The sequence below is a fragment of the Pecten maximus genome, chromosome 3 (genome assembly GCF_902652985.1).
Source record: "Pecten maximus chromosome 3, xPecMax1.1, whole genome shotgun sequence".
Taxonomy (NCBI): Eukaryota; Metazoa; Mollusca; class Bivalvia; order Pectinida; family Pectinidae; genus Pecten; species Pecten maximus.
Window position 1 is genome coordinate 30,117,183 of NC_047017.1, and position 23,428 is coordinate 30,140,610.

A 23,428-nucleotide genomic window follows, 5' to 3' on the forward strand; every position below is an offset into this window, starting at 1 on the left:
GACTGGCTATTTTGCATTGGCATGCATCTCAGCTTTAAACGCGGTATTGGATAATTTTATTAAAATCCCATGAATAGCACTACGGTCTATATTTAACATTTAGATACCGGTCATTATGATTTTCTTGATTAAAAAAATGAACGCATTAAATATTCAACAAAGAAAAAAGTTCGTTCAAGAGTTTATACATAAAAGTTATAACAGAAAAAATAAATTTATGACATAAAAACAACTTCAACATCTTGCGAAACACACGCACAGCAGGAAACTCCATATCGTATAGCGACCGTCCATTCACACATGCACCACTTTTGTCCGTTTATAAACCACTACAGCACTCACCGTTTGACCTTTTGTAAATGCATATAAAACAACGTTGTAAAAAGGATGGACACCTTCTGACGTCGGCAGGGTAGCAGCTGTGTAATTAGAACAGTACCAATGTAATGGTTTCGCCTTATTATTCAAGGATAAACACATCCGTGTAAACATACTGGTTTGGCATTAGACCTGAATTGATATCACCTGACACTTCATTCAATCCGGTCAAACAGGTTGATGCAAACTTTGTTAACAAAATAAATTGCTTACAATGGTATGTAAATTCAACATGTACAGAATACTTTGATGATGTTCTACATCAGGACTGAACTGATCTACAGACATAAGTATCGGCGAACATGTCTACTCTTCTACTTGTTTTAAATAATCTTCAGAAGTTATCTGACGGATCTGACTGTCCATCTATTTTACTGAGTAGGAGTGTGTTGAGTTTTTCTTGCCAGAAGCACTTTTCCATGGTTAGTCGTTCAACCTCAGAGTTAAGATGACCGTTTTCATTCTGTAATTTCTGCAACGTCTGTAAGAAACAGAAATAAACTGTAATATGTATGCACGTGTTTTTATAAGATATAATATGTTTCTTTAACGACTCGTATTTAAAACAGTAGCCATTAGTCCTGTTGAGCTAAGAAATACAAGTCATCGAAAAACCCTCGACCATGATTTTACGTCAATATCGATCCAGTTACAGCATAGTCATTGCATTTATCCGTAGTAACAAACCTTCTCGAGAGCAACTGCCACTGTTGTCTGCCGTTTTCGAAACTTTTTAGCCGCGAGCCGGTTTTGTTGACGCCTCCTGTCCGATTTCATCGCTTCCTCATTTGTGAGCTTTAAAATTAAAATGGTTATTTACTGACGATAAAGTTAACGACGACTGAAGACACCTTTAGTTATGGTGATAAAGCTACTTATTGCGCAATATTTTAACTTTAATAAAGTGTTCACCTGAAAACAATGAATCCCAAACATTGACCTTGATATATATGATTGATATCTTGTATATTAATATGGTCATTTGCATAATATCTATTCAATGACTTCGGCGAAAATCGCTTTTAAAATAAAAAGAATTGACAATAGAAATAATGTTTACAAATTGGCGTTTCCCTACGTTTAGGTTTTCTGTATGTTTGCATGGTTTCATTGGCCTATCTCTACGTTTATGTGTATTGTTTGTTGGGGGGTTTTTTTGTTTTGTTTTGTTTTGTTTTTTTTTTTGTCTCTGATTAATAGGCATAGGTTTCATTTTCTGTTTGTGTTTTCCTAGTTGCTACACAGTTTAAAACGTACCTCGTATGTATTGGGGGTTGTAAACTGGACCTGTAGTTCTTTTTTGCCTTGCTCCATCCGCTTGGCCTGTATTTTATACTTTAGCTCTTCCTTGATCAGTGGAGTGAGTCGTCCGGACTGTAAACAGGCTATTGCAGCCTCTGCCAGCCTACATTCCTCGTCCTCACTGGGATCTGTTAGGTTAGCATCCATCACTGTATCTAACAAAGTGAAATTTAACCGCTGCTTTTGAATGTATTATAAAACAATTGTTTTCCACTTAGACGTTGTGAAACGTTTATAATATATCGGAGTTTGATTCACCAAAAATAGGGTTAGAAATTTCAAAGCCAAAAGGTAACATGATGTCAGTGTCGGTGAATTTCTGATACTGCTTATCATTATTCTCAACCTTTGAAGAGTCATTACTATGTGCAAACGAAAAATAAGAGAAACAGAGCCAGTCATTAAAAAGGTTTGATAGTATAATACCTAGCGAGCGGTATGAAATATCTTAATCAAGTTAAGAGATTAACTGATACATATGCGAGAGAAAGCAGATCGAGTGAAGTAAATTATTGTTTTGTTCATGCATATCTTCGTAAATGCTTATTTATTTTATATTTATTCAGATATAAAGAAGAATATGAAATCACATTAAATGATAATTCGATATAGTATACATACTATACTCAGCACACAACAACAAAATAAATCTTTACGATGTTATAAACACCTCCAGGTTATGAAGTACGAGACACTTCAGTGATGTTTACCTTCTCTGTAGGCAGCAATTTGCTGTCTGCTGACAAACTACTTATACACATACAGCGAGCTCTCTCAGCCAACTAGGTCAGCGTATTACAGTGTTACGTCCATTGATAAAATACACAGGTAGTTGTGTCTAAATAACCCACGTGTGTATAAATACAAACAATCAGTCCCCAGTTACATGTGCATGTTATTACATTCGTACCTGAGTATTACCTGTATCTTCTAAAGCATCTGCAACATTTCAGAAAGAGGTAGTTACAAGTATGAATTATCAGCTTGGCGTGTCCCCTCCCGATGTCGACAGTTTCGTCAGCAATATAAATAGATTTGTGATTATTCGGAACATCTTTTGGTCGTTCATTGGAGTACATGATTCAACACGAAAAGTACAAAATGTAGAGATGTTTTCTTAAAATAGGATATTGGAATAACCTAAAATGTCTATAAATATGTTAAAACAAGCCGTACAATACTCGGCGTAATTCTTTATACACAAGTGCGTTATACTGTATTGTGTATGCTGGAAGCATGATTAAAAAATAAAACAACCGCATTGTTGATACTGACATAAAATAGCATTTTATTCATAATCTATAGATGTCATATATTAATGTGTGTTTTTATGAAAAATAGGAAATTTGGAATTTTATTCTGTGTGAATGATAAAAATAAGAAAACAATAAGATACAACTTGAGTCTCTGAACTGATCCACCGTTCTAAAATTGTCCTGTCAGCATTTTAAAATAAATACAATATATGGTAGGTAGCATACAGTGTTTATATGTTTATCAGGTCATAAGGGAAAGGGTGGGCATACGAAAAGAGGGATATGATATGTCACTCACTGCTGTCAAAACTGATGATTTTCGTATTTATGAGGCATCATATAACAACTCAGAAACACTGAATGCTAATGTAATATATACAAAAAATGTATGTGTATGTTACAGATATAGATATTTCTGATAATTCGGATTTGAACATCTACTTTATAGCTATTTTGTAATTTGTCCTGATTTGTTATCCTGGGACAGGTATGTATGTTAATATAATACATCTGACGCACTATTGACCTCATATTTTGATCTTGACGATGATTAGAGTGAAACTTCGACTCTCTGATACAACACTCGATTATTCGTCTATATGTGTTGCTATACAGTCTAAAATTAGACAGAAATACGTAAATAAAAGTATATATGAACTTATCATAATTGGTTACAAGTACATCTATCAAAAATACGAACACGTGCCTTATGGACATGACTAAGAATGGCCTGACACCACGTGTTATGACACTTCCTGAGTTGCGATTTGTGTGATACTTAAAGGAATCTTGATAGTTTGCATCACTTAGATGTGATTTGGGACACGTTGACTGGAAAGTTCCTTTCTGGACCGAAATAGCATAGTCGACCTCATGACCATATTGTATATATGACTTACTTCTATAGTGGCTTTAAAACACTTAAAATTGAACGGACGTATTTTTCATATATTATTTATTTATCAGTGACTATGCAATTGAAATATATATTTACATTATGAAAGTTTAACTTTTTATATCTTCAAAAGGAATTGATAATAATTCAGATGAAATAGTTTAGAAAATGCATTACATGCATAATAAAAGAAACGTGTGACTGTTACATGCAGTAAAATGAAAATGTTTAAAAACGCCATTCCTACATACACCCATGTACGTTCCTGTGCGAGTCTCACAAAATATTTGTACATACCAAATGTGTTACTCGCGTGCATATCATGCTATTCCAAACCTTCTACAATGGGTTTCCACAAACTCTTGCAAATGTCATTTTGGTATAGTCCTATTTTAGCATTCTCAATGTCTAGTATACCACTAAATACCTGTAATTTAACTTTGATGTATAAAACAAACGCAATGTTTTAACATATATATTTTTTACAACACATGTAACATTTTGTACCATTGTTAATGAAATTTGTAAAACTTTTACACTAGAATCACTTTGATATTTAAATAATCGCGATGTCAATACATATTTCTTACAGTTTATGCTAGGAGTTATTAGGTAAACAGTTATCACTTATTGCATTCATATCATCATGACAGAACCAGGCTATACATGATCAAAATAAATATCTCCTCGAGTAATAAATGCCAAAAATAGTTCTATATTCCAATACCACACTATATTATACATATAAAAGTCTGATACATTACTCAAACTAATACAAAAAAAAGTGAGCAGGTACATCTTAGATCAAACAGTAAATAGCGTTTGTCCTTTAATCAAGTGCTTAAATTCCTACTTAGCTACAATGGTTTCCTCCCTGAACCATGTATCACATAAAAAACATACATTTCTACACGTACTAAATTGTCTGTCTGGTCAGGGCACTGGAATAAAATTACGATCCATGATATCACCAAAAAAAAGAAGATAATCTAATGCATCATAGACTCTCACATGATAATATTCGTATGATCAATGCGTCACAGGAAACTCCGTTAAATACTGTAATTAAATTGATTAAAAACAAATGATAAATAAAATGATAAGTAAAACATGAATAACAAAATAGTTATTTATTATATTGATACAATTCTCTATATTACTTCAGTCGATATAGATGTATGTAAAGTTACAACAACTGGGTTTCCTGTACAATAAAGATAAAATAATGGTCCCATACCAACACGTGAATGACTCGCCCGATAAACAGCGATTAAGGCGGGGTTGGGGGGGGGGGGGGGGGGGGGTCAATACAATGTGTATGTTACACTTAAAAATTGTTTACATAATAGTGTCACATAAAAAAAAAAAAAACATTTGCAGATTAAAATAATTATGCAAAGTTTATCTCTCTGTAAATGCTAAACTGTTATAAAATACATCTGATCCTTTCTGTGTTTAATGGGTTTTTAGTTTATCAAAACCCTGACATATTTGAATAAAGAAAAGTCGACAACATCAAGATATAAATGTGCACTCACAGTCAGAAGACAAAGTCAGCTGAGGACACATCATTCTCTATAGTAAAACGCGTGACCATCTTTATTAATATAAATGCTGATGTAACCTTGTTATTCTTAACTACAACAATGTAATATCAGCTTGAAAGATTTCCTATTCATGTATATTTACCGGAGTTATTTACTTTCAATGCCTTCGTGCAGACAAACTTAATAAAGACAATAATATAACACTTGTCATAAGGTACAAACAACCATCTTAATAATGCCATCGTAGGGAATAAGTTTACATCACATTTACAACGCAAGTAAATAGCACCTTCAAAATAAAAATTGAAATGAATTGAATATGATTGAGTAATGGATAGAGGATATGACGAATGATGATCAACAGCCATTCCCAATCGTGTGCAAAGCCAGACGTTAGGGAAACCATCTTGAATTCATGTGTGCAGAAGATGACACCGTTATAACGTTGACCAGAAATTTTAACATTCACTGAGTATGATTTCGCAAATCAACAAACAAAAGTGTGGGCACTTTGCAACAGGACTGTATATAAAGACCTTGATGCAGCATACTAATACAGTTAATGTGATCTTATTGATTGATCTGTATAAGCAGCGTTCACTGGTTGTTCGCCGCTAACAAATGAATATTACATCGGCACTTTCCCTCTAAATGTATGTCAAAGCTAGCTAGCTACAATTGGATCCAGAAACCATTACATTTCTCAATTTTACATTTGAAATCGTATCGGTCTAACATTTTGGTCTCAAAGATAAACTTTATATAACACTACATTGTTCATTGATGATTAGGGCGACACGAAACGAGAATAATGCGTTTATTGTCCATCCGCTACAATTCTGCTGGGTTTACGGACCGTCTGTCCTCATGAATTCATGAACCTTTTATATATAGTGTCTTCCATTTCCTCGTGACATGATGGACCTTTTATACCTTTCATGTATACTCTGATCCATCTGTCCAGTTTGCCATGGCTTTCGGACCTTTTATGTAGAGTAATATCAGACTAACAGTTCGGTGGAAATAACACAGCCACACATATCTAGATGTGACTGCAGCTTCCCTTGCAAGCTGCGCTTTTCTCGAGCCAGTGTTGTCAGCTCTGATGATAGCCGTGTGTTTTCTGATTCCAGATTCTGTATTCTCTGTACCAATAAACAGAACTGATACAATCATATTTGATACACTGATCAGCAATATGTACATTGTATGCTATAGGCTATATATCTCGGATGTAAATATAAATGACGTCATTACCTGGTAGATTATGTTGCAGAATTATTTTATCTTACATTAACATATTGATAGTAAAGTTCACAAAAAATAAAGGTATAGGTTTTCCTCTATCAATCATTGAACATGATTACAACACGTATATACGTATATATGTATGTAACGTGGATGCATCACCTTCTTGAATTTATGTAGGGAGGCTGTCTGTTTTTTCCGGAATTTTCTAGCTGCTATTCTGTTTTGTTCTCGTCTGTTTTCTTTTTTAATGTGCTCCTCGGGTGTAAGCTATAAGAAAAGTACGTGCAAATTAATATACTAGTAAATATAAAAATAAAATTGTTTATAAGAATCAAACATATACTATTTTGTACATTCTGTATATATATTATCAAACATTCAAGGTTTTATGAAATACTCTACATATACAATATTGTACATAAAAAGTATTGGCAGTAGATACAGTGTATATTTTAAATATATAGATTAAATGTAGATATAGGGAATACAGAAATTGAACACTGTTGCATAACAGTACAGGTTTTAATTAATGTTCAATTTCTCAATTTTCAATTTAAATTTCATTGACATAAAACTGATGACGAAAGAATCGGACATCAGGTAAAACCTATTTAAGTCCTTTCCAACAATAACCAAGAGTAAAAGAGTATCCACCTGTTGTGATGATGTCACATTTCAAAACACTATATGATATTTAATTTAACTGAAAAGACGAAATTTAATGTTTTCAGCGTGAAAAGACGAAAAGTAGTATTTAAGGTTTGATACTTTTCGTCTTTTCGGGGCAAAAAGTCGAAATGGCACAAATCCGCCATCGTAATATCACGTTGTTGTCAATGTCATGTTTCCGTCGTAGTGACGCTTACCTCTGTTGTCACCGGGGGTACGAATTTGACATCTAATTCAGACAGTTCAGATTTGCCTTCTGCCAAACGTCTCGACTGTATTATAAACCGTAATTCCTGTTTAATTATAGGTGTCATACTTCCAGTTTCCATGGCAACACAAGCGGCCTCGAGAATTTTTGCATTCTCATAATCTTCGCATATATTTGTAGTTGTCACTGCCATTTTCATCTGTAAAATATAAAGATAATAATCATCGTCAATATACATGGAAGGAAATTACTAGTCATGTGGTCAATCACACTGTGTCAAAGTTTACATGTGATTATGTTTTCTAGGTATTAGACAATATGACACTGAAATATAATTACACTGTAGGTCAAATTTGTTTTCCTGGGCGTCCCTCAATACACTATCAAATCTAATTACATTTGTACCTAGGTTTTAATCCATCTTTAAAAGAGTCGCTAATTCTACTGTTAAAATTAATCATCTAGTCGTCGTTAATGACACCGCCAAATTCCAATATCAGGCGTCGGTACATTGTACATGTACGTAAACCGATCAGTCCAACTATAAGGCGTCGTGAATGATACCATAAACAAACTGTTTAGCCGTCGTTAAGAATACCGTAAACAAACTGTTTAAATGTCGTTAATGATACCGTAAACAAACTGTTCAACCGTCGTTAATGATACCGTAAACAAACTGTTCAAACATCGTTAATGATACCGTAAACAAACTGTTCAACCGTCGTTTATGATCCCGTAAACAAACTGTTCAACCATCGTCAATGATACCGTTAACAAACTGTTCAACCGTCGTTAATGATACCGTTAACAAACTATTCAAACGTCGTTAATGATACCGTAAACAAACTGTTCAACCGTCGTTTATGATCCCGTTAACAAACTATTCAACCGTCGTTAATGATACCGTGCAATCTATCTATTCCGACGTCATTAATTGTAATCGCGATTTTCTTTTCGTAACAATTAGTTTTACTTTCAGGTTTAAAGTGAGTTGACGATTTCAGCCATTCATCAAACTGTTAAAGTAATGCCCATGCATTTATCTGATACTAATTGATTTATTTCTGTATTTTTGGTTATGCTTAGCTTTTTTTATCACCAGGCGTCCATTCGGTAAGTTCTTTTTGTGTCTGGCAATGTGGTTCTAGCTATTTAAGAATTCGTTTTACACTTTGTTTCCCATAGACATTGTAGGCAAATGTAAGCTTTGCAATCTGATGCACCTCGGTTAACAGAATAAGGCGTTAAAAAGGTAATTTTGCATTGCATGTCATTATAAAAATCTGTATGTGTGTATTAATCAGGTTCGCCAACCTAGAGATTGTTTACAATGTAAACGTTATTCATTATTTATTCCACATTATAGATTTGACACAATACCTTATTATTTTATGAGATATTTATGTGTGTATAGAACTTTCTTATTTTGTTAACATTTGATATATTTCATGGTGTTAAGGTCTCTTAATTATTGAGTATGTTTTGATGCTTATTATTTTATCATTTTCTGTTACTTGTTCGAACAACAATAATAATTCCATAGCCGTTTATATATTACTTAATAACAACTGTGTACATTTAATTTTCTGTTACTTCTTCGAACAACAATAATAATTCCATAGCCGTTTATATATTACTAAATAGCATTGTGTACATAATGATCTAATTACTCTTTACATGTAATTTCTATTCAATGTATTTATATATAACAATTTTCTTACTTTGTACATAATTAATATTTATGATTTCTTCTGTATAATAATTTCATAACCGTTTACATATTATCGGGGTTGAATTTATCTTCATAAGCCTTAAAATAATATACACATTTCAGTTTGAAATTTATCTATCTACAACGATGATCATTCCTTTACCGATTACAAAAAGAACCACATTATCAAATTTATATACATTTTGTTTTAACGGTTACATACTTCATTGCAACCATTGCTTAGCTAAATATCTGCTTTTGTTCGCATCACATACGAGCTTACTCGTTGAATATGAAGATGATTGCATGTCCTATTTCGTTAACAAAACATAATATTTCAATACTTTTTTAACAACTTTATTTCATATCACTTTGCAGTTGATCCACATCACGCGCTACAATGATTATTGGTATGTGAAAACATGCAGCATGACTTTATTACATAAAGAATGGAATAAGCAATTCAAAATCAATTAACTCTGCTACCTTTTTACGTTAAAGATGTATGCATGAAAGGCTAAAGTTTAGGTTCCTATATTTTAATTTACTTTGAAAATAATTGTTCGGGCTCTAGATTCGTAGGGCGCCAATCGCATTTTACAGTAAAATAGGATCTACAATTGGAAAGAATGTAAGCATTTTTTCATACTCATAAAAATAAACATGGCACCTCTTTTACGAAGAAACCATAAATTTTGTTAGGGTGTTGAACATTGGGGGAAATAAATAAATGAATAAATATACTCTGGTAGGTTTTTTAATAAGAGTGGACGAAAAATTTAAACAATTCATTTAAAAATATAAATATTTATACAATTGAAAAATTAAACTGAGTGATGTCACAACTCCTGTAGAATAAATACACAGTAAAGCGGACATGACAATATATATGTTTTCACTATAACACTTCAGTCAATATAGATGTATGTATAAGCTACAATAGTTGTTCTCATTCTGGACTTTTCAGAAAAAAATAAATGTACATTGTAACAAATAATATCAGTACGCTGTAGTTAATATAGGCACGAAATTTTACTCATTAGACGCTATGACTCATTAAATCAAAATATATACGGTATAGTATGTTTTTTAAATATTCTATTGTTTTAAATATCATTTTTGTAGTGTATAGACATTGTACCAACAACTTACTTCATCGATTAGTTCTCAGATTAATTCGTAGATTAATTGATTTATGTATTTCTACATTTAATCAATTCACTTTTGTACTATTTGTACCTGATAATATTTATTTATACATTTTCATTTTGTTAATGTACATTCACGAAAGCTGTGTCGAGGTGTTAGGCAAGCAGTCTGAATCTAGCACACCTGGGTGGAGGGCTAGTGGAGGAGTTAATGGACAGTTAAGCCAGAGACTCTTGTGCTGATAGATTCGAGATTTGATGTCATTCAAACACCCCCAACAACAGCTACATGTAATATTTCTTTGATTTGTTTTATAATAGATATAATGGTATCAACTTTTATATATACATACTACAAATCTAAATGAGGTTATTACCTCCCTTTAACCAGTAACAACTTATCAGTACAAATATGACATCCCTATATTGACCAAACTATATCATATTGATCTGCTCAATTTTTCATATTTATCTATATTTTGAATTATCTTTTTATACCTGGAGAAGATTTATATAGGTTAAGCCTGTTATTTGATCCTATTGTATATATTTGTACAATAATTAAAAAAAATTTAATGAATGATAGTAATTATTGTATGTTAGTCGTGGATTACACAACTAAACTGATTTATTAATATCATTCTATCATTCAAAACTAACATAATGATGCATTAAAGAATATCTCATTTTGGTTTCGCTAAGATAACTTTCGAATAAAGATTTCGATTTCATTACACTCATTAGTTAGAGATGAAACACATCTAGGATAAATTCGAAAAATACACGGAAAGTTCCTTAAAAAATCATTAAGGAAAAGACAAAAAATGCCAGGCATTCAAAATCCTTGAACCTTCATATAGCTTATACAATGTATATTTCACCTGCATGACAGAAAACTAATTAAACAAGATTCTAGCTTACGGACTATTGTGATGCTCAGGATTCTTTTGTTCTGTGTGTTTATAACATAATTACATTGCCCACAATGGTGAAAGTGTACGTCACAGCCATACAGTATGTATATCGCAGTAATGAAACGTTACAGAACAAAATTGTCCTTACTAACGATCTGATTTTATCACAGTTGCCTGTTGTTCGGCCCGCCTTACAGCAAACACTACTTTGAAATGACATTGACGATAATGATGTAGATATATTGACCTTTTGGGAATGTTTCGCCGTCTTCGATTGCATCTAAATTCCATCCATTTCCAGTCACGAGCATACTTAGAAAACACAAAGATATCAGTTTTGAGAAGTTTTGCTGTAGCGATAATTTCGTGGTCAGTGGCCCATACTCCTCTTCTATTCATTTTAGTACTATGGACATATCGGGCTAGTGACATTCCAACGTCCGGAGCGGACATACTGGACACTACCCAGTGCCTCACAGCCGCATGCAGCTCCTCGGAACCACACAACAGGTAACTTATACACCGGAAAAAACAGTTACCGTCTCCAAAAACATTCCTGGTAATACGAGGGTATTCTGAACGATCAATTTGCATTGGATTTGTCTGTGCGTATGACACCATTTCAGGAGGAGGTAACATGGTTGGTTGGATTCGTAACACAGTATTGCAGACTTTTTCGAATTGGTCATATAGTCCCAATTGCCATGTTTTGTCCACAATCCAAAACCTCAATAGTGATTCCTTGTTAATCTCAGTTTGGGATCGTCGTTTAGAAGCAAACGGTCGCCATATTCGACTCATTGTTAACTCTATAGGAATAGAAGCGGCATGATCATAGCTACAAAATAAAGATGTATCCTCCTAGCCTTAACCAGTTTGTCTTATCCACCTAGCCTTAACCACTTTGTCTTATCCTGCTCGTCTAAACTAGATTGTCTTATCCACCTAGCCTAAACTAGATTGTCTTATCCACCTAGCCTTAACCAGTTTATCTTATCCATCTAGCCTTAACCAGTTAGTCTTATCCATCTAGCCTTAACCAGTTTGTCTTATCCACCTAGCCTTAACCAGTTTGTCTTATCCACCTAGCCTTAACGAGATTGTCTTATCCATCTAGTTTTAACCAGTTTGTCTTATCCATCTAGTTTTAACCACTTTGTCTTATCCTGCTCGTCTAAACTAGATTGTTTTATCCACCTAGCCTTAGCGCGAGATTGTCTTATCCATCTAGCCTAAACCAGATTGTCTTATCCACCTCATCTAAACTAGTTTGTCTTATCCATCTAGCCTTAACCAGTTTGTCTTATCCACCTAGCCTTAACCAGTTAGTCTTATCCATCTAGCCTTAACCAGTTTGTCTTATCCACCTAGCCTTAACCAGTTTGTCTTATCCACCTAGCCTAAACTAGATTGTCTTATCCATCTATCCTAAACGAGATTGTCTCATCCACCTAACCTAAACAAGATTGTCTTATTGTCTTTTATAACAACCATCTCCGTCATCTATAGTGTTATTTTATATAACAGAGCACAAGATTAACTCAATATTCAATAGGTTTTGATAGTTTCGGGGTATCATTGTTATGGTCTTTTGTTGTGACCATGTTTATATGATAATGTTTTTCACTTTGTGTCAGTGTGACCTTGTTATGACATTTGTGATAGTTTTGACATAGTTGTAGCCCTTTATGAGAGTTTGTTTGCTAGTTGACATTTTGTCTTATATGACATATTCGATACTTGAACTTTCAGGTCTGAAAAGCCGGAGTTATTCTATCATCAAATCATATTTACTATTACTGAAGCTTTCACTTATATGACTGAAGTATAATTCTATCTATTTTATTCATTAAGGAAAAGGGTGATATTATGAAAACATGTATTATCTTATTAATTAGCAGATCATTTGCAATAACTGTATGTAATCACGATGGGCTTAACGAATAATATACATACTCAAATAAAACAGTGTTTGATTCACCAGACGGATTGATACTTTAGTTGGGTTTTTTTGTCTTAAATATAGATGCACCACTTTCATATCGAGGCCAAACAAAACACACTATAATGCTTTTGTAGGTAGAACTTTATGTAAATAATTGATTAATGACGAAACATACCGTAACGACCATCAGGCGGTAGAACTTTATGTTAATTTGAGATTAATGAAGGAACATACCGTAATTACCTATTGTTGGTAGAACTTTATGTTAATTGTTGATTAATGACGAAACATACCATAATTACCTATTGTCAGTAGAACTTTATGTTAATTGTTGATTAATGACGAAACATACCATAATTACCTATTGTCAGTAGAACTTTATGTTAATTGTTGATTAATGACGAAACATACCGTAATTACCTGTTGTCGGTAGAACTTTATGTTAATTGTAGATTTATGATAAAGCATATCATAGTTACCGACGGTCAGTAGAGACTACGGTTGCAGTTTAGGTTGTAGGTTTTAATTTTACTATGCAATTCAATCAGACACTTTTAATTGATAGTCAATTGAATTTCGCCATTCATATAATTTGTGGGTTTGCACAATCTTATCACGTGCTCCTTACGTCACGTCGACGTATTAGTTTGCTCAATATAGTAAGTTTATGGTCATGCGCACTTGACTAAAGTTCGTAAGGTTTATTTATGGAGAATTGTGTACTCAGCACATTAAGGAAATTTTCATAGGTGTATTTTCTATATAGTGAGATTTTTCAGTGGTGTATTTATTCTCAGTATATAGTTTATTATCTAACGATATTCCTTTAATACAATATCACACAAAGCTTTATATTTCAAGCCTCAAGTATTACAGTTATTGTAAACTTTTGTAGAAGTTTTTAGCTGATCATCTTGTACAAATTTCCGAATCCTACTCGTAACTGAATACAAGTAAGCATTTCTCCTTATTTGAAATATTTCATTCTGAGTGAAATACATTAAATCATACATTTCGTTGTAAATACGGTAGGTGATCCTCTGATAGCAAGCCGGTTTCCCTATCCTAAGAATATATAATTATATATTGTTCTTTACAAATATGACGTTAAACAAATAGACAAAAAGGCAACCGTTCAAATCATGATCAATTATAATCAAAATTGAATATAATTTTAGTAACTATCAAAGAGAAAATTATGATGAAAAAAGCACTTACGTATAATGTAGATACGGATCCTTTAGTGTCCGGTCTTGACCTATGATTTAACAACTATAGAAGAGATGCTTAGACTACGTGGATTTATATGACACGGGTACATCCGGGTATCCTCATTTACCGCAACTATTCTGCTGACGTCATTATCGGTCTATATATAGCTTGCGAAAGGCAATTTTGGCATTTACCATGTTCTGAATGGGTATGTGAATGTATAAAAATGTCTTTATGAAGATTTGGATAATTCATTTGGTTGAAAGTCTTTTGGAATTTGGTTTTGTTCCGCAAAGTGAAAGGCAACTTTATTTTAATTGGTAACCCTTGACAACGGGGTATTCGTCTTTAACTAATTCCTTAACTTCTTCCGTGTGATAAACTGTCCTTCACCCTGAACAGCGCCATCTAGGGACAACACAGGGAATTATTTGTCTGGTGTACTCTTGTTACTTGTATGTTTACCTTGCCTTGGTTTTAAATAGATCTCTAAATACAAATATATATGCGGTAATCTTCTTTTGAGGCCCCACACTTGTAAAATGTATTTGTTTCAATGAAATTTTCGCTCTGAATGTTCTTACTCCCTAAACTGGTATGTTTAACAAAAGGATTCTCTACCTGTACACCGAACATAGTACTTCCGCTGGCTAATAATATTATTCTGGTTGACGATGTTGACGATATCGATATCAAAAACATAGTTGATATACAAATGTACATACACATAACATTCTCTCGAAGATAAAATAAACATTTTTCATAGCATGATATATATACATTTTACTTACATTGAATCAAATAATTCCCTCTCAGACGTAAATCCAGAATTCATCCAATTCCAAGACCAAGAGAATACATGTAGAATTCATTCAATTCCAAGAACAAGAGAATGTCTGTCCACTTTCTGAAATCATGACACGGACTAACACTACATTAATATCAAGGGAGGTAATTTTGTTTCGTCAGCAGAAATATCTATTTTTAGAAATTATCCTATTAAACAGGTTCCATTACAGTGACCGGTATACACCGGTTCCTACCAGTATTAGAGAGGTCAATCAGTAGGCCTGCAGCACACGTACCGCCTACCTGTAAATAGTTAACTACTAGCATTATACAGCATACAAATTGACCTACATTACACAGTCTATGTATATACCTACATGTATGTATGGATAACCCCAGTATTAAACCGGTATTTCTTATCTTCGCTCGACAGCATTGGTCCATATACGACATTAATTTATGACATATTAATTTGTGGACAGACTATCTTCCTGTACTGTTTTTTGCGTATTTCTAGTTATCATGCCTGTGTTAGATATCGTTCAAGATAAAGTTCTTACATAAATAGTTTGAAATATTAACATGATGGAATGTTGTCAACCACTATACTAAAGGGAATTATATCCAAATTATCACTTAATACGTAGAAGTTTTCAGTAGTTTTAAAACGTTAATTAATTGTAATATTTCTGTGTTTTCTACAATAAAATATGTGGCGATGACATTGTGTTTTGTTACCAAAAGCCGTAATTTAATTTCATATTTTATAAAACTACTCAATTAATGAGTACACCAATTAAGTTCAGATAGAAATAATAGTCTCAATTCAACTCATTTCCAGCTTTAATTCTCAGCTCTATTTGATGATTCTTTTTTATTAATTATCTGCAAGAACGTGTACTACGATTTTTTTTTATATAATATTAATATTCACATACAGGCAAATTTGCTATCGTAAGCATAAACCTAAATATCTGTTTTTAGAGTTTTAGTTCTCTACATGAACGTGTTCTACAATGGGTTTTATAATATTTACATACAGGGATATTTGCTATCGTAAGCATAAATATATGTTTTAAAAAATTTAGTTTTCTGCATCAACGTGTAATACGATGTTTTTTGGGGTTTTTTTAGGTTTTTTTTTTTTTACATACAGCGACATTTGCTATTTGTAAGCATAATTATCTGTTTTAATAATTTTAGTTCTCTGCATGAAGGTGTAATTCATTTTTTTTTTTTTTCTTATATAATATTTACATACAGGGTAATTTGCTATCGTAAGCATAAATATCTGTTTTTAGAATTACCGCATTGTTGTGGCTGGTTTGAACCGGTTAAAGCCGGTTAATAAGTTTGATCAATAAAGACACACCTAAATCTATGATGGGAGTTATCCCCCTTCTTATAGACAGAAAGTCTATAAATAAACACCGCTACGGTTTAAAACTACGGCTGATTATGTGTCAAACTGTAACAAATGCACACTGATATAGCGAATATGTTTGTTATACAAGAATGACAAAATATCAGAGACGTACATATTACATATATGCGACGTCTCCCAAGATATAAATTGTTTAACTTCCTGGTATTTTTTATTTTACGCAGTATTGTATGATATTCAACACGTAGATGAGTTTATTTATATCCATGACGAAATCTAAGTCGAAGTCATAATATTTATAACCTGAGTCGAAGAATGGAAATTTCCATATTTGCTAGTTGTTTGAAGCAATAACACAGTGAATCTATTGTATGATATTGCCGAGTATTGTTATTTGTGATTCATTCTCAAATAGTTTAAGTAGACATAACTGCAAAATGCATATTTGTAGACAATCCTAAATAACCAAGGCTAAAGTATTTACTCTGTCACAACCAATGTTAAAGTATTTACTCCGTCACAACCAATGTTACAGTATTTACTCCGTCACAACCAATGTTATAGTATTTACTCAGTCACAACCAATGTTATAGTATTTACTCAGTCACAACCAATGTTATAGTATTGACCCCGTCACAACCAATGTTATAGTATTTACTCAGTCACAACCAATGTTATAGTATTTACTCAGTCACAACCGATGTTATAGTATTTACTCAGTCACAACCAATGTTATAGTATTTACTCCGTCACAACCAATGTTATAGTATTTACTCTGTCACAACCAATGTTAAAGTATTAACTCTGTCACAACAAATGTTATAGTATTTACTCAGTCACAACCAATGTTATGAAACAGATGGGTTTCGCCGAGTAAATTTAATTAATCAATACATAACCCTTGATTCGTGTTTTTGTTGCTCTTTCGTACCATTGGTACAAATAATAACTGTAATCGTGTATCACCGGACCGCTCGTTAAGGTTATGCATTATATAACGATTAAAACAGTTATCGAGAAAAGACCATTTTTATCCCATGAAGTTTTCTGTATGGCAGATATTTTGGCCGACAACACTTTAACCGAGTTTGGTTATGACGTCAGAATACTGGTATGGGGACCAGTGGTGTGCCGTCCCTGGTGTTTGTTTTCGGATTACATCAAATGACATAAACACGTGTTATTAAGGACCGAACAACGGTAGTATCAGGGATATATTTTATTGTAAAAAGGCAGAAATATCACAGTAGATGAAATCAAAATGATTCTAGGTATAGTTACACATATATAAAAACGACAGAATCACCAAAGCTTCTCAGTAAGTGCTACAGCTTAACCCGTAATGTACGATATAATGTTAATACCGTAACCGTGTAGATAATTAAATCATTTATTTATTAACAGGTGATGACATGTATATAATCCTAATATTGCAATACTAATTCAATACATCGCATGAACTTGTAGTATGACTTACATGAATACAAATAATGAAGTCATAATCGAAACTCGATTAAAAGATGAAAAATGCATATAAATATATATATATATTTCTATGAAGACTCAAGTAAAAACAACGATAATAAGACCAGGTGTTCCGGAAGAGTAAGCGTTTTCTACTTCATTGACGACACCCGGCATACAAATCTAGGTCACGACGACACCAACCATACACATGTTTATAGATATATCTGGGTTAAGCCGCCATCTCAAATGCGGACTAGGGTGGTGACAACGGAATCATTGGGCATTAATCCATCGCGGGAAATGTAGTGATATGTATTCAGTAATGTCATATATAAATATAAAATAGACCTGTCGCATGAACGTTTAATAATCAGTATTATATTACAATACTGTATAGGGTAAATACTTCAATGGAATGCATCTGTATAATTATTTATACCACTGTCTATATCCAAGCATGGTAATGATATGCATGTATACATATTTACAATTATACAAGTATAACATTCTGAACACTATTCTAAAATAATTATATACATATCTATATACATTTTGTATACTATCCTAACATAGTAATTATATACATGCACATATTTACAATTATACAAATATAAAAATTCTAAACACTATCCTAAAATAATGATATAAATATTTATATAATTTCTGTAAAATTTCTGTATAGTATCATTTTATGCTATCCTAACATAATGATAATATGTATATGTCTTTTAATGCTATAATAACATGATATACATATTTATATATATTTTTATGATATCATAACATGATAATATACATATTTATATAAGTTCTGTATAACTGTCCTAACATGATTAAACATGATTAAAAACATTTCTATTTTTATCAATATAATACACCGTACTTGTATGAAGTATAACAGTATAAGCAACTTTGTAATACAATGTACATGTATCTATATATTACTATGTATAATATCCTAACTATATAACTGTATACATATCTATATAATACCCTCCATATAAACTATATACATGCGTGCCGTATGATATATATATATAACAGGTTTGCACTTCATACATTTTACAACACTATGTGACAGCAATCCATTAACACACCGGGAATCACTACCATAACAAACACATCTTAGACATCGGAAATATAAACGCTAGAGTGTATATACATGTAAAACATTTAAACATAAAAATATCAACAAAGTTGGTTATACATTGTACTACATTTACTGTGGTTGTTCATACAGTAATGTAGACATTGTGTGGTCCATGTAGACCTTTTTCAATGTAGACACATTTGGAGATATTTGTCAATTATGATACTGCAGATAGAGTCTGATAATTAGATTATTATATTGATTATAGTTTGTCAATACAGATATTGTCAAGCTAGCCATAGTTAATAACCATGTCCAATGATTTTGTTACTTTAGACAATGTTTTTGTCTCTCGATATTTGGACGTTGTCATTTTAGACAAAGGATATATCTGTGTAGACATATTTTCCGCTAGACATAACTCTTGACAATGTAGATACATTTCTGTCACGTAAGACATAGATTTTGTCGATGTAGACATAGTTCTGTCACGTAAGACATAGTTTTTGTCGATGTAGACATAGTTTGTCACGCAAGACATAGTTTTTGTCGATGTAGACATAGTTTGTCACGCAAGACAGATTTTTGTCGCAGTAGACATAATAAGCTATGTTTGACATAGTTCTTGACAATGTACACACTTTTTGACACGCTAGACATTTAACTTGTAGTTTTTTGTCGAAGTAGACATAATTTGATACGTTTGACGAGTTCCTGACATTATAGACATAGTTTTGACACGCTAAACATAGCTTTTTGTCGATGTAGACATATTTTTGACACGTAAGACATAATTTTGGCGATGTAGACATATTTTTGACACGCTAGACATAGTTTTTTGTCGATGTAGACATAGTTTGTCACTTAAGACATAGTTCCAGACAATGTAGACATATTTTGTAACGTTGAACACAGTTTTTGATTTAGACAGGCTTTGTCACGTTACATATATAATTGTCGCTTTAGCTGTTTCGATGTAGAACCACCTGGTAGAGTGGAGCACCACTTGGTAGAGTGGATCACCAGTAGGTAGAGCGAAGCACCACTCGGTAGGGTGAAGCACCACTCGGTAGGGTGAAGCACCACTTGGTAGAGTGGAGCACCACTCGGTAGGGTGAAGCACCACTCGGTAGGGTGAAGCACCACTTGGTAGGGTGGAGCACCACTCGGTAGGGTGAAGCACCACTCGGTAGGGTGAAGCACCACTCGGTAGGGTGAAGCACCACTTGGTAGAGTGGAGCACCACTCGGTAGGGTGAAGCACCACTCGGTAGGGTGAAGCACCACTTGGTAGGGTGAAGCACCACTCGGTAGGGTGAAGCACCACTTGGTAGGGTGAAGCACCACTTGGTAGGGTGAAGCACCACTCGGTAGGGTGAAGCACCACTTGGTAGAGTGAAGCACCACTTGGTAGAGTGGAGCACCACTCGGTAGGGTGAAGCACCACTCGGTAGGGTGAAGCACCACTCGGTAGGGTGAAGCACCACTTGGTAGAGTGGAGCACCACTCGGTAGGGTGAAGCACCACTCGGTAGGGTGAAGCACCACTCGGTAGGGTGAAGCACCACTTGGTAGGGTGGGGCACAACTTGGTAGGGTGAAGCACCACTTGGTAGGGTGAAGCACCACTTGGTAGAGTGGAGCACCACTCGGTAGGGTGAAGCACCACTCGGAAGGGTGAAGCACCACTCGGTAGGGTGAAGCACCACTTGGTAGGGTGGGGCACAACTTGGTAGGGTGAAGCACCACTTGGTAGGGTGAAGCACCACTTGGTAGAGTGGAGCACCACTCGGTAGGGTGAAGCACCACTCGGTAGGGTGAAGCACCACTTGGTAGGGTGGGGCACAACTTGGTAGGGTGAAGCACCACTCGGTAGGGTGAAGCACCACTTGGAAGGGTGAAGCACCACTTAGTGGGGTGAAGCACCACTTGGTAGAGTGGAGCACCACTTGGTAGGGTGAAGGCGATATATCATACAATAAAGCACCACAAATGTGTATGTGGTCGTCTGACAAAGCTGTGTACGATCTACTATTGTTCGAGGCAGTGACGCCTCTGCCAGATCTGGGCGTCGTCTAGCCCGAGGGTGGGACAGTGGAGAAGATGAGCGTGAAGTTCTTTCTGCAACTCGTCCTTCTCTCGCTTTAGTTTGTCAAGCTCAGACCGTAATGTCGTATTGTCAGACTCCAGGAACTGGATTTTCTGAAGAAGAAAATAATGTTATTTGAATTATCGTGCTTTTCCAAATAGTGCCTTCTTGATAAGGCTGTGATCGGACACAGTTGATATTCTTGTGGTGATTGGGTTTCATTGAAAGGCTCAAGTAGCCTAAGCTCATTTGAAAGAAAAGGACATGACAATGCTTTAATATTACGGGAAGATATTTTTCATGACATTTTTCATAATACATGTAGGCTTGTATTGTGTTAAATAAGACAGCTTAAGAGGACATCAATGACAGATATTTAACATCTTTAAATTACATTTCCAAGAATTTTACAAAAACTGTATGGTGTAATTGTGAAGACAAAGATAACATGTATGTTGGACAATGTTTAATATAACCCAACCTTAATGAATTCGTGCGACGTTTGCTTCTGTTTCTGACGAAATCGCCTGGCAGCATGTCTGTTTTGCTGTCGCCGTCTCGCCACTTTCTCCACCTCCTCTCGAGTTAACTGATTAAATACATATAGATAATATGTTAAATGATGATATAGACAATTTTATCGACAATCAAACAATCTCTATACGGATATTATAGACAATTTTATCGACAAAAAAAACGTATACTGATAATATAGACAATTTATCGTCAAAAAAATAATTGTGTACTGATAGACAATTCTACGGGCAAACAAACAATTCTTTTCTGATATCATAGCCAATTCTACGGACAAACAAAGGAGATTCTATCGAAAACAACCCAATACTAATGTTATAGACGATTTTATTATTGACAACAAAATAAACAAAACTCTTTACTGATATCATTGACATTTCTACCGACAAACAGCACCACTATTGTGATATCATAGATATCTTATTCACCGTTTCATAAATATAAACAAAGTTTGTAATTAATAAAATAACGAAATAAAACTGATTTCTATAAAATATGTATACAGTAAAGATCTGGACACGCAATGTCGATACTTAATGACGAAATACTTTTACATATTACAATATTAACCTAAGATAGACTAAGTTAATTTAGGGTTATAATCAATACTTCTGACTTATCGAACATTAAAGGAAAATAGATTTATTAGATGTATAATAATAGATCACTAATATTCTTCGTTCTGTCCCGTGCGTTGCATTCCAGAACACACTTACCACCCTGCTCTTTAAAATCCACCCAATATATGCAATCTGATATTCGATAAATAGAGGGAGTGGTCAGTACACATTCCTTTGTATTTACATGTCTTTTTCAAAGCATGCGTGTGGGTTGTTTTTTGTTTTGTTTTTTTACTATTCCGTTATATTATTTCGTTATAAAATGTTATCTATCGAAGTATCAACCGCTACATAGAAATACATTCTTAATAATATTTTGTTAGATTTTCTTCGCTATAGTTAATATCATGGAATTTTCGGTACATAGGACTATATATATGTTTGACTGCCTATATGTAATACCTCTGGCAAATCAAGGCTAACAGTCCATATCAGGTGGGAATGAAATCATGAATTAATCAATAAATACTGTGTATGATACACATTAATTTGTTTTCAGGGTAAGCCAACATTAAATACATACCTGGTATTGCTGTGGGTCATCAAACGTTACGTCTAGCCGATCTTTACCGTCCGCCTCCCTCCGAGACAATATCGTATATTTGAGCTCTTCCTTAACCAGAGGGGTAAGAATTCCGGTTTCCATCGCTACTCTCTGTGCTTCGACCAGCCTCTCGTCGTCTACAAAGACCTGTTCGTTTTCAAATTCCTTAGTCATCCTAGCCCGTGTATAGTATCCTCTCACTGATGAACAGTATTAATTAATTAAGTTAAATTAAATCACTTAGAACAATGGACGCCTATCGATGAGTAGTGTCAAATATTCCAAAAACATTCAAGTAGATATTGGATACACTCACGTATGTTCCTGGTCAATGGTATTCACAAAAATGAGTTCGAATTTTTCTCTTGCTATTTATATATCGGTCAATCCCGTTTCTATTTATAGAAAAGGTAATACCCTTACGCGCATATGTCTACAGGCACGTTCGTAGTCTATTTAGATAAGTTATATTCTATTA

The 23,428-nt window shown here is 33.9% G+C and overlaps 3 protein-coding genes across 6 annotated transcripts; all 3 read right to left on the reverse strand.

The window, feature by feature from the left end:
- Positions 1-168: 168 nt before the first annotated feature.
- Positions 169-5,119, reverse strand: LOC117323863. 2 transcript variants are annotated; one of them, XM_033879367.1, is made up of 4 exons: positions 2,602-5,119; positions 1,636-1,835; positions 1,066-1,173; positions 169-859 (listed from the first exon to the last, which is right to left on the reverse strand). In XM_033879367.1, exons 2-4 carry the CDS (start codon positions 1,825-1,827, stop codon positions 713-715), a joined length of 447 nt encoding a protein of 148 aa, XP_033735258.1. In that variant the 5' UTR covers positions 1,828-1,835; positions 2,602-5,119; the 3' UTR covers positions 169-712. The 2 variants fall into 2 exon arrangements, with proteins under 2 accessions (XP_033735258.1, XP_033735257.1); XM_033879366.1 differs by having other exon boundaries at positions 2,591-5,119.
- Positions 5,120-5,681: 562 nt separating this feature from the next.
- On the reverse strand, positions 5,682-15,472 carry LOC117323862 (basic leucine zipper transcriptional factor ATF-like 3). Of its 2 annotated transcripts, XM_033879364.1 has the most exons (5): positions 15,321-15,472; positions 15,228-15,283; positions 7,496-7,705; positions 6,789-6,896; positions 5,682-6,523 (listed from the first exon to the last, which is right to left on the reverse strand). In XM_033879364.1, exons 3-5 carry the CDS (start codon positions 7,703-7,705, stop codon positions 6,380-6,382), a joined length of 462 nt encoding a protein of 153 aa, XP_033735255.1. In that variant the 5' UTR covers positions 15,228-15,283; positions 15,321-15,472; the 3' UTR covers positions 5,682-6,379. The 2 variants fall into 2 exon arrangements, with proteins under 2 accessions (XP_033735255.1, XP_033735256.1); XM_033879365.1 differs by lacking the exons at positions 15,228-15,283; positions 15,321-15,472 and adding an exon at positions 14,443-14,550.
- Positions 15,473-17,813: 2,341 nt separating this feature from the next.
- LOC117323865 lies at positions 17,814-23,428 on the reverse strand. Of its 2 annotated transcripts, XR_004531840.1 has the most exons (4): positions 22,930-23,428; positions 21,734-21,841; positions 17,974-21,365; positions 17,814-17,940 (listed from the first exon to the last, which is right to left on the reverse strand). XR_004531840.1 is itself a non-coding variant. In XM_033879368.1 (3 exons), the coding sequence occupies exons 1-3, from the start codon at positions 23,122-23,124 to the stop codon at positions 21,195-21,197; spliced, it is 474 nt and encodes a 157-aa protein (XP_033735259.1). In that variant the 5' UTR covers positions 23,125-23,428; the 3' UTR covers positions 17,814-21,194. The 2 variants fall into 2 exon arrangements, 1 of the variants encoding a protein (XP_033735259.1); XM_033879368.1 differs by having other exon boundaries at positions 17,814-21,365.

Bases quoted from the DNA above. Each gene is read 5' to 3' on its own strand.
- LOC117323862 (XM_033879364.1), bottom strand. From the start codon at position 7,705: ATGAAAATGGCAGTGACAACTACAAATATATGCGAAGATTATGAGAAT. The intron at 6,897-7,495 runs GTAAGCGTCACT...CTTTTCTTATAG, and splicing joins TACCCCCGGTGACAACAGAG to CTTACACCCGAGGAGCACAT. The intron at 6,524-6,788 runs GTGATGCATCCA...TTATTGGTACAG, and splicing joins CCCTACATAAATTCAAGAAG to AGAATACAGAATCTGGAATC.
- LOC117323863 (XM_033879367.1), bottom strand. From the start codon at position 1,827: ATGGATGCTAACCTAACAGATCCCAGTGAGGACGAGGAATGTAGGCTG. The intron at 1,174-1,635 runs GTACGTTTTAAA...TTAATTTTAAAG, and splicing joins CAACCCCCAATACATACGAG to CTCACAAATGAGGAAGCGAT. The intron at 860-1,065 runs GTTTGTTACTAC...TGTTTCTTACAG, and splicing joins TGGCAGTTGCTCTCGAGAAG to ACGTTGCAGAAATTACAGAA.
- LOC117323865 (XM_033879368.1), bottom strand. From the start codon at position 23,124: ATGACTAAGGAATTTGAAAACGAACAGGTCTTTGTAGACGACGAGAGG. The intron at 21,842-22,929 runs GTATGTATTTAA...GTATTTAATCAG, and splicing joins ATGACCCACAGCAATACCAG to TTAACTCGAGAGGAGGTGGA. The intron at 21,366-21,733 runs GTTGGGTTATAT...TTTCTTCTTCAG, and splicing joins CGTCGCACGAATTCATTAAG to AAAATCCAGTTCCTGGAGTC.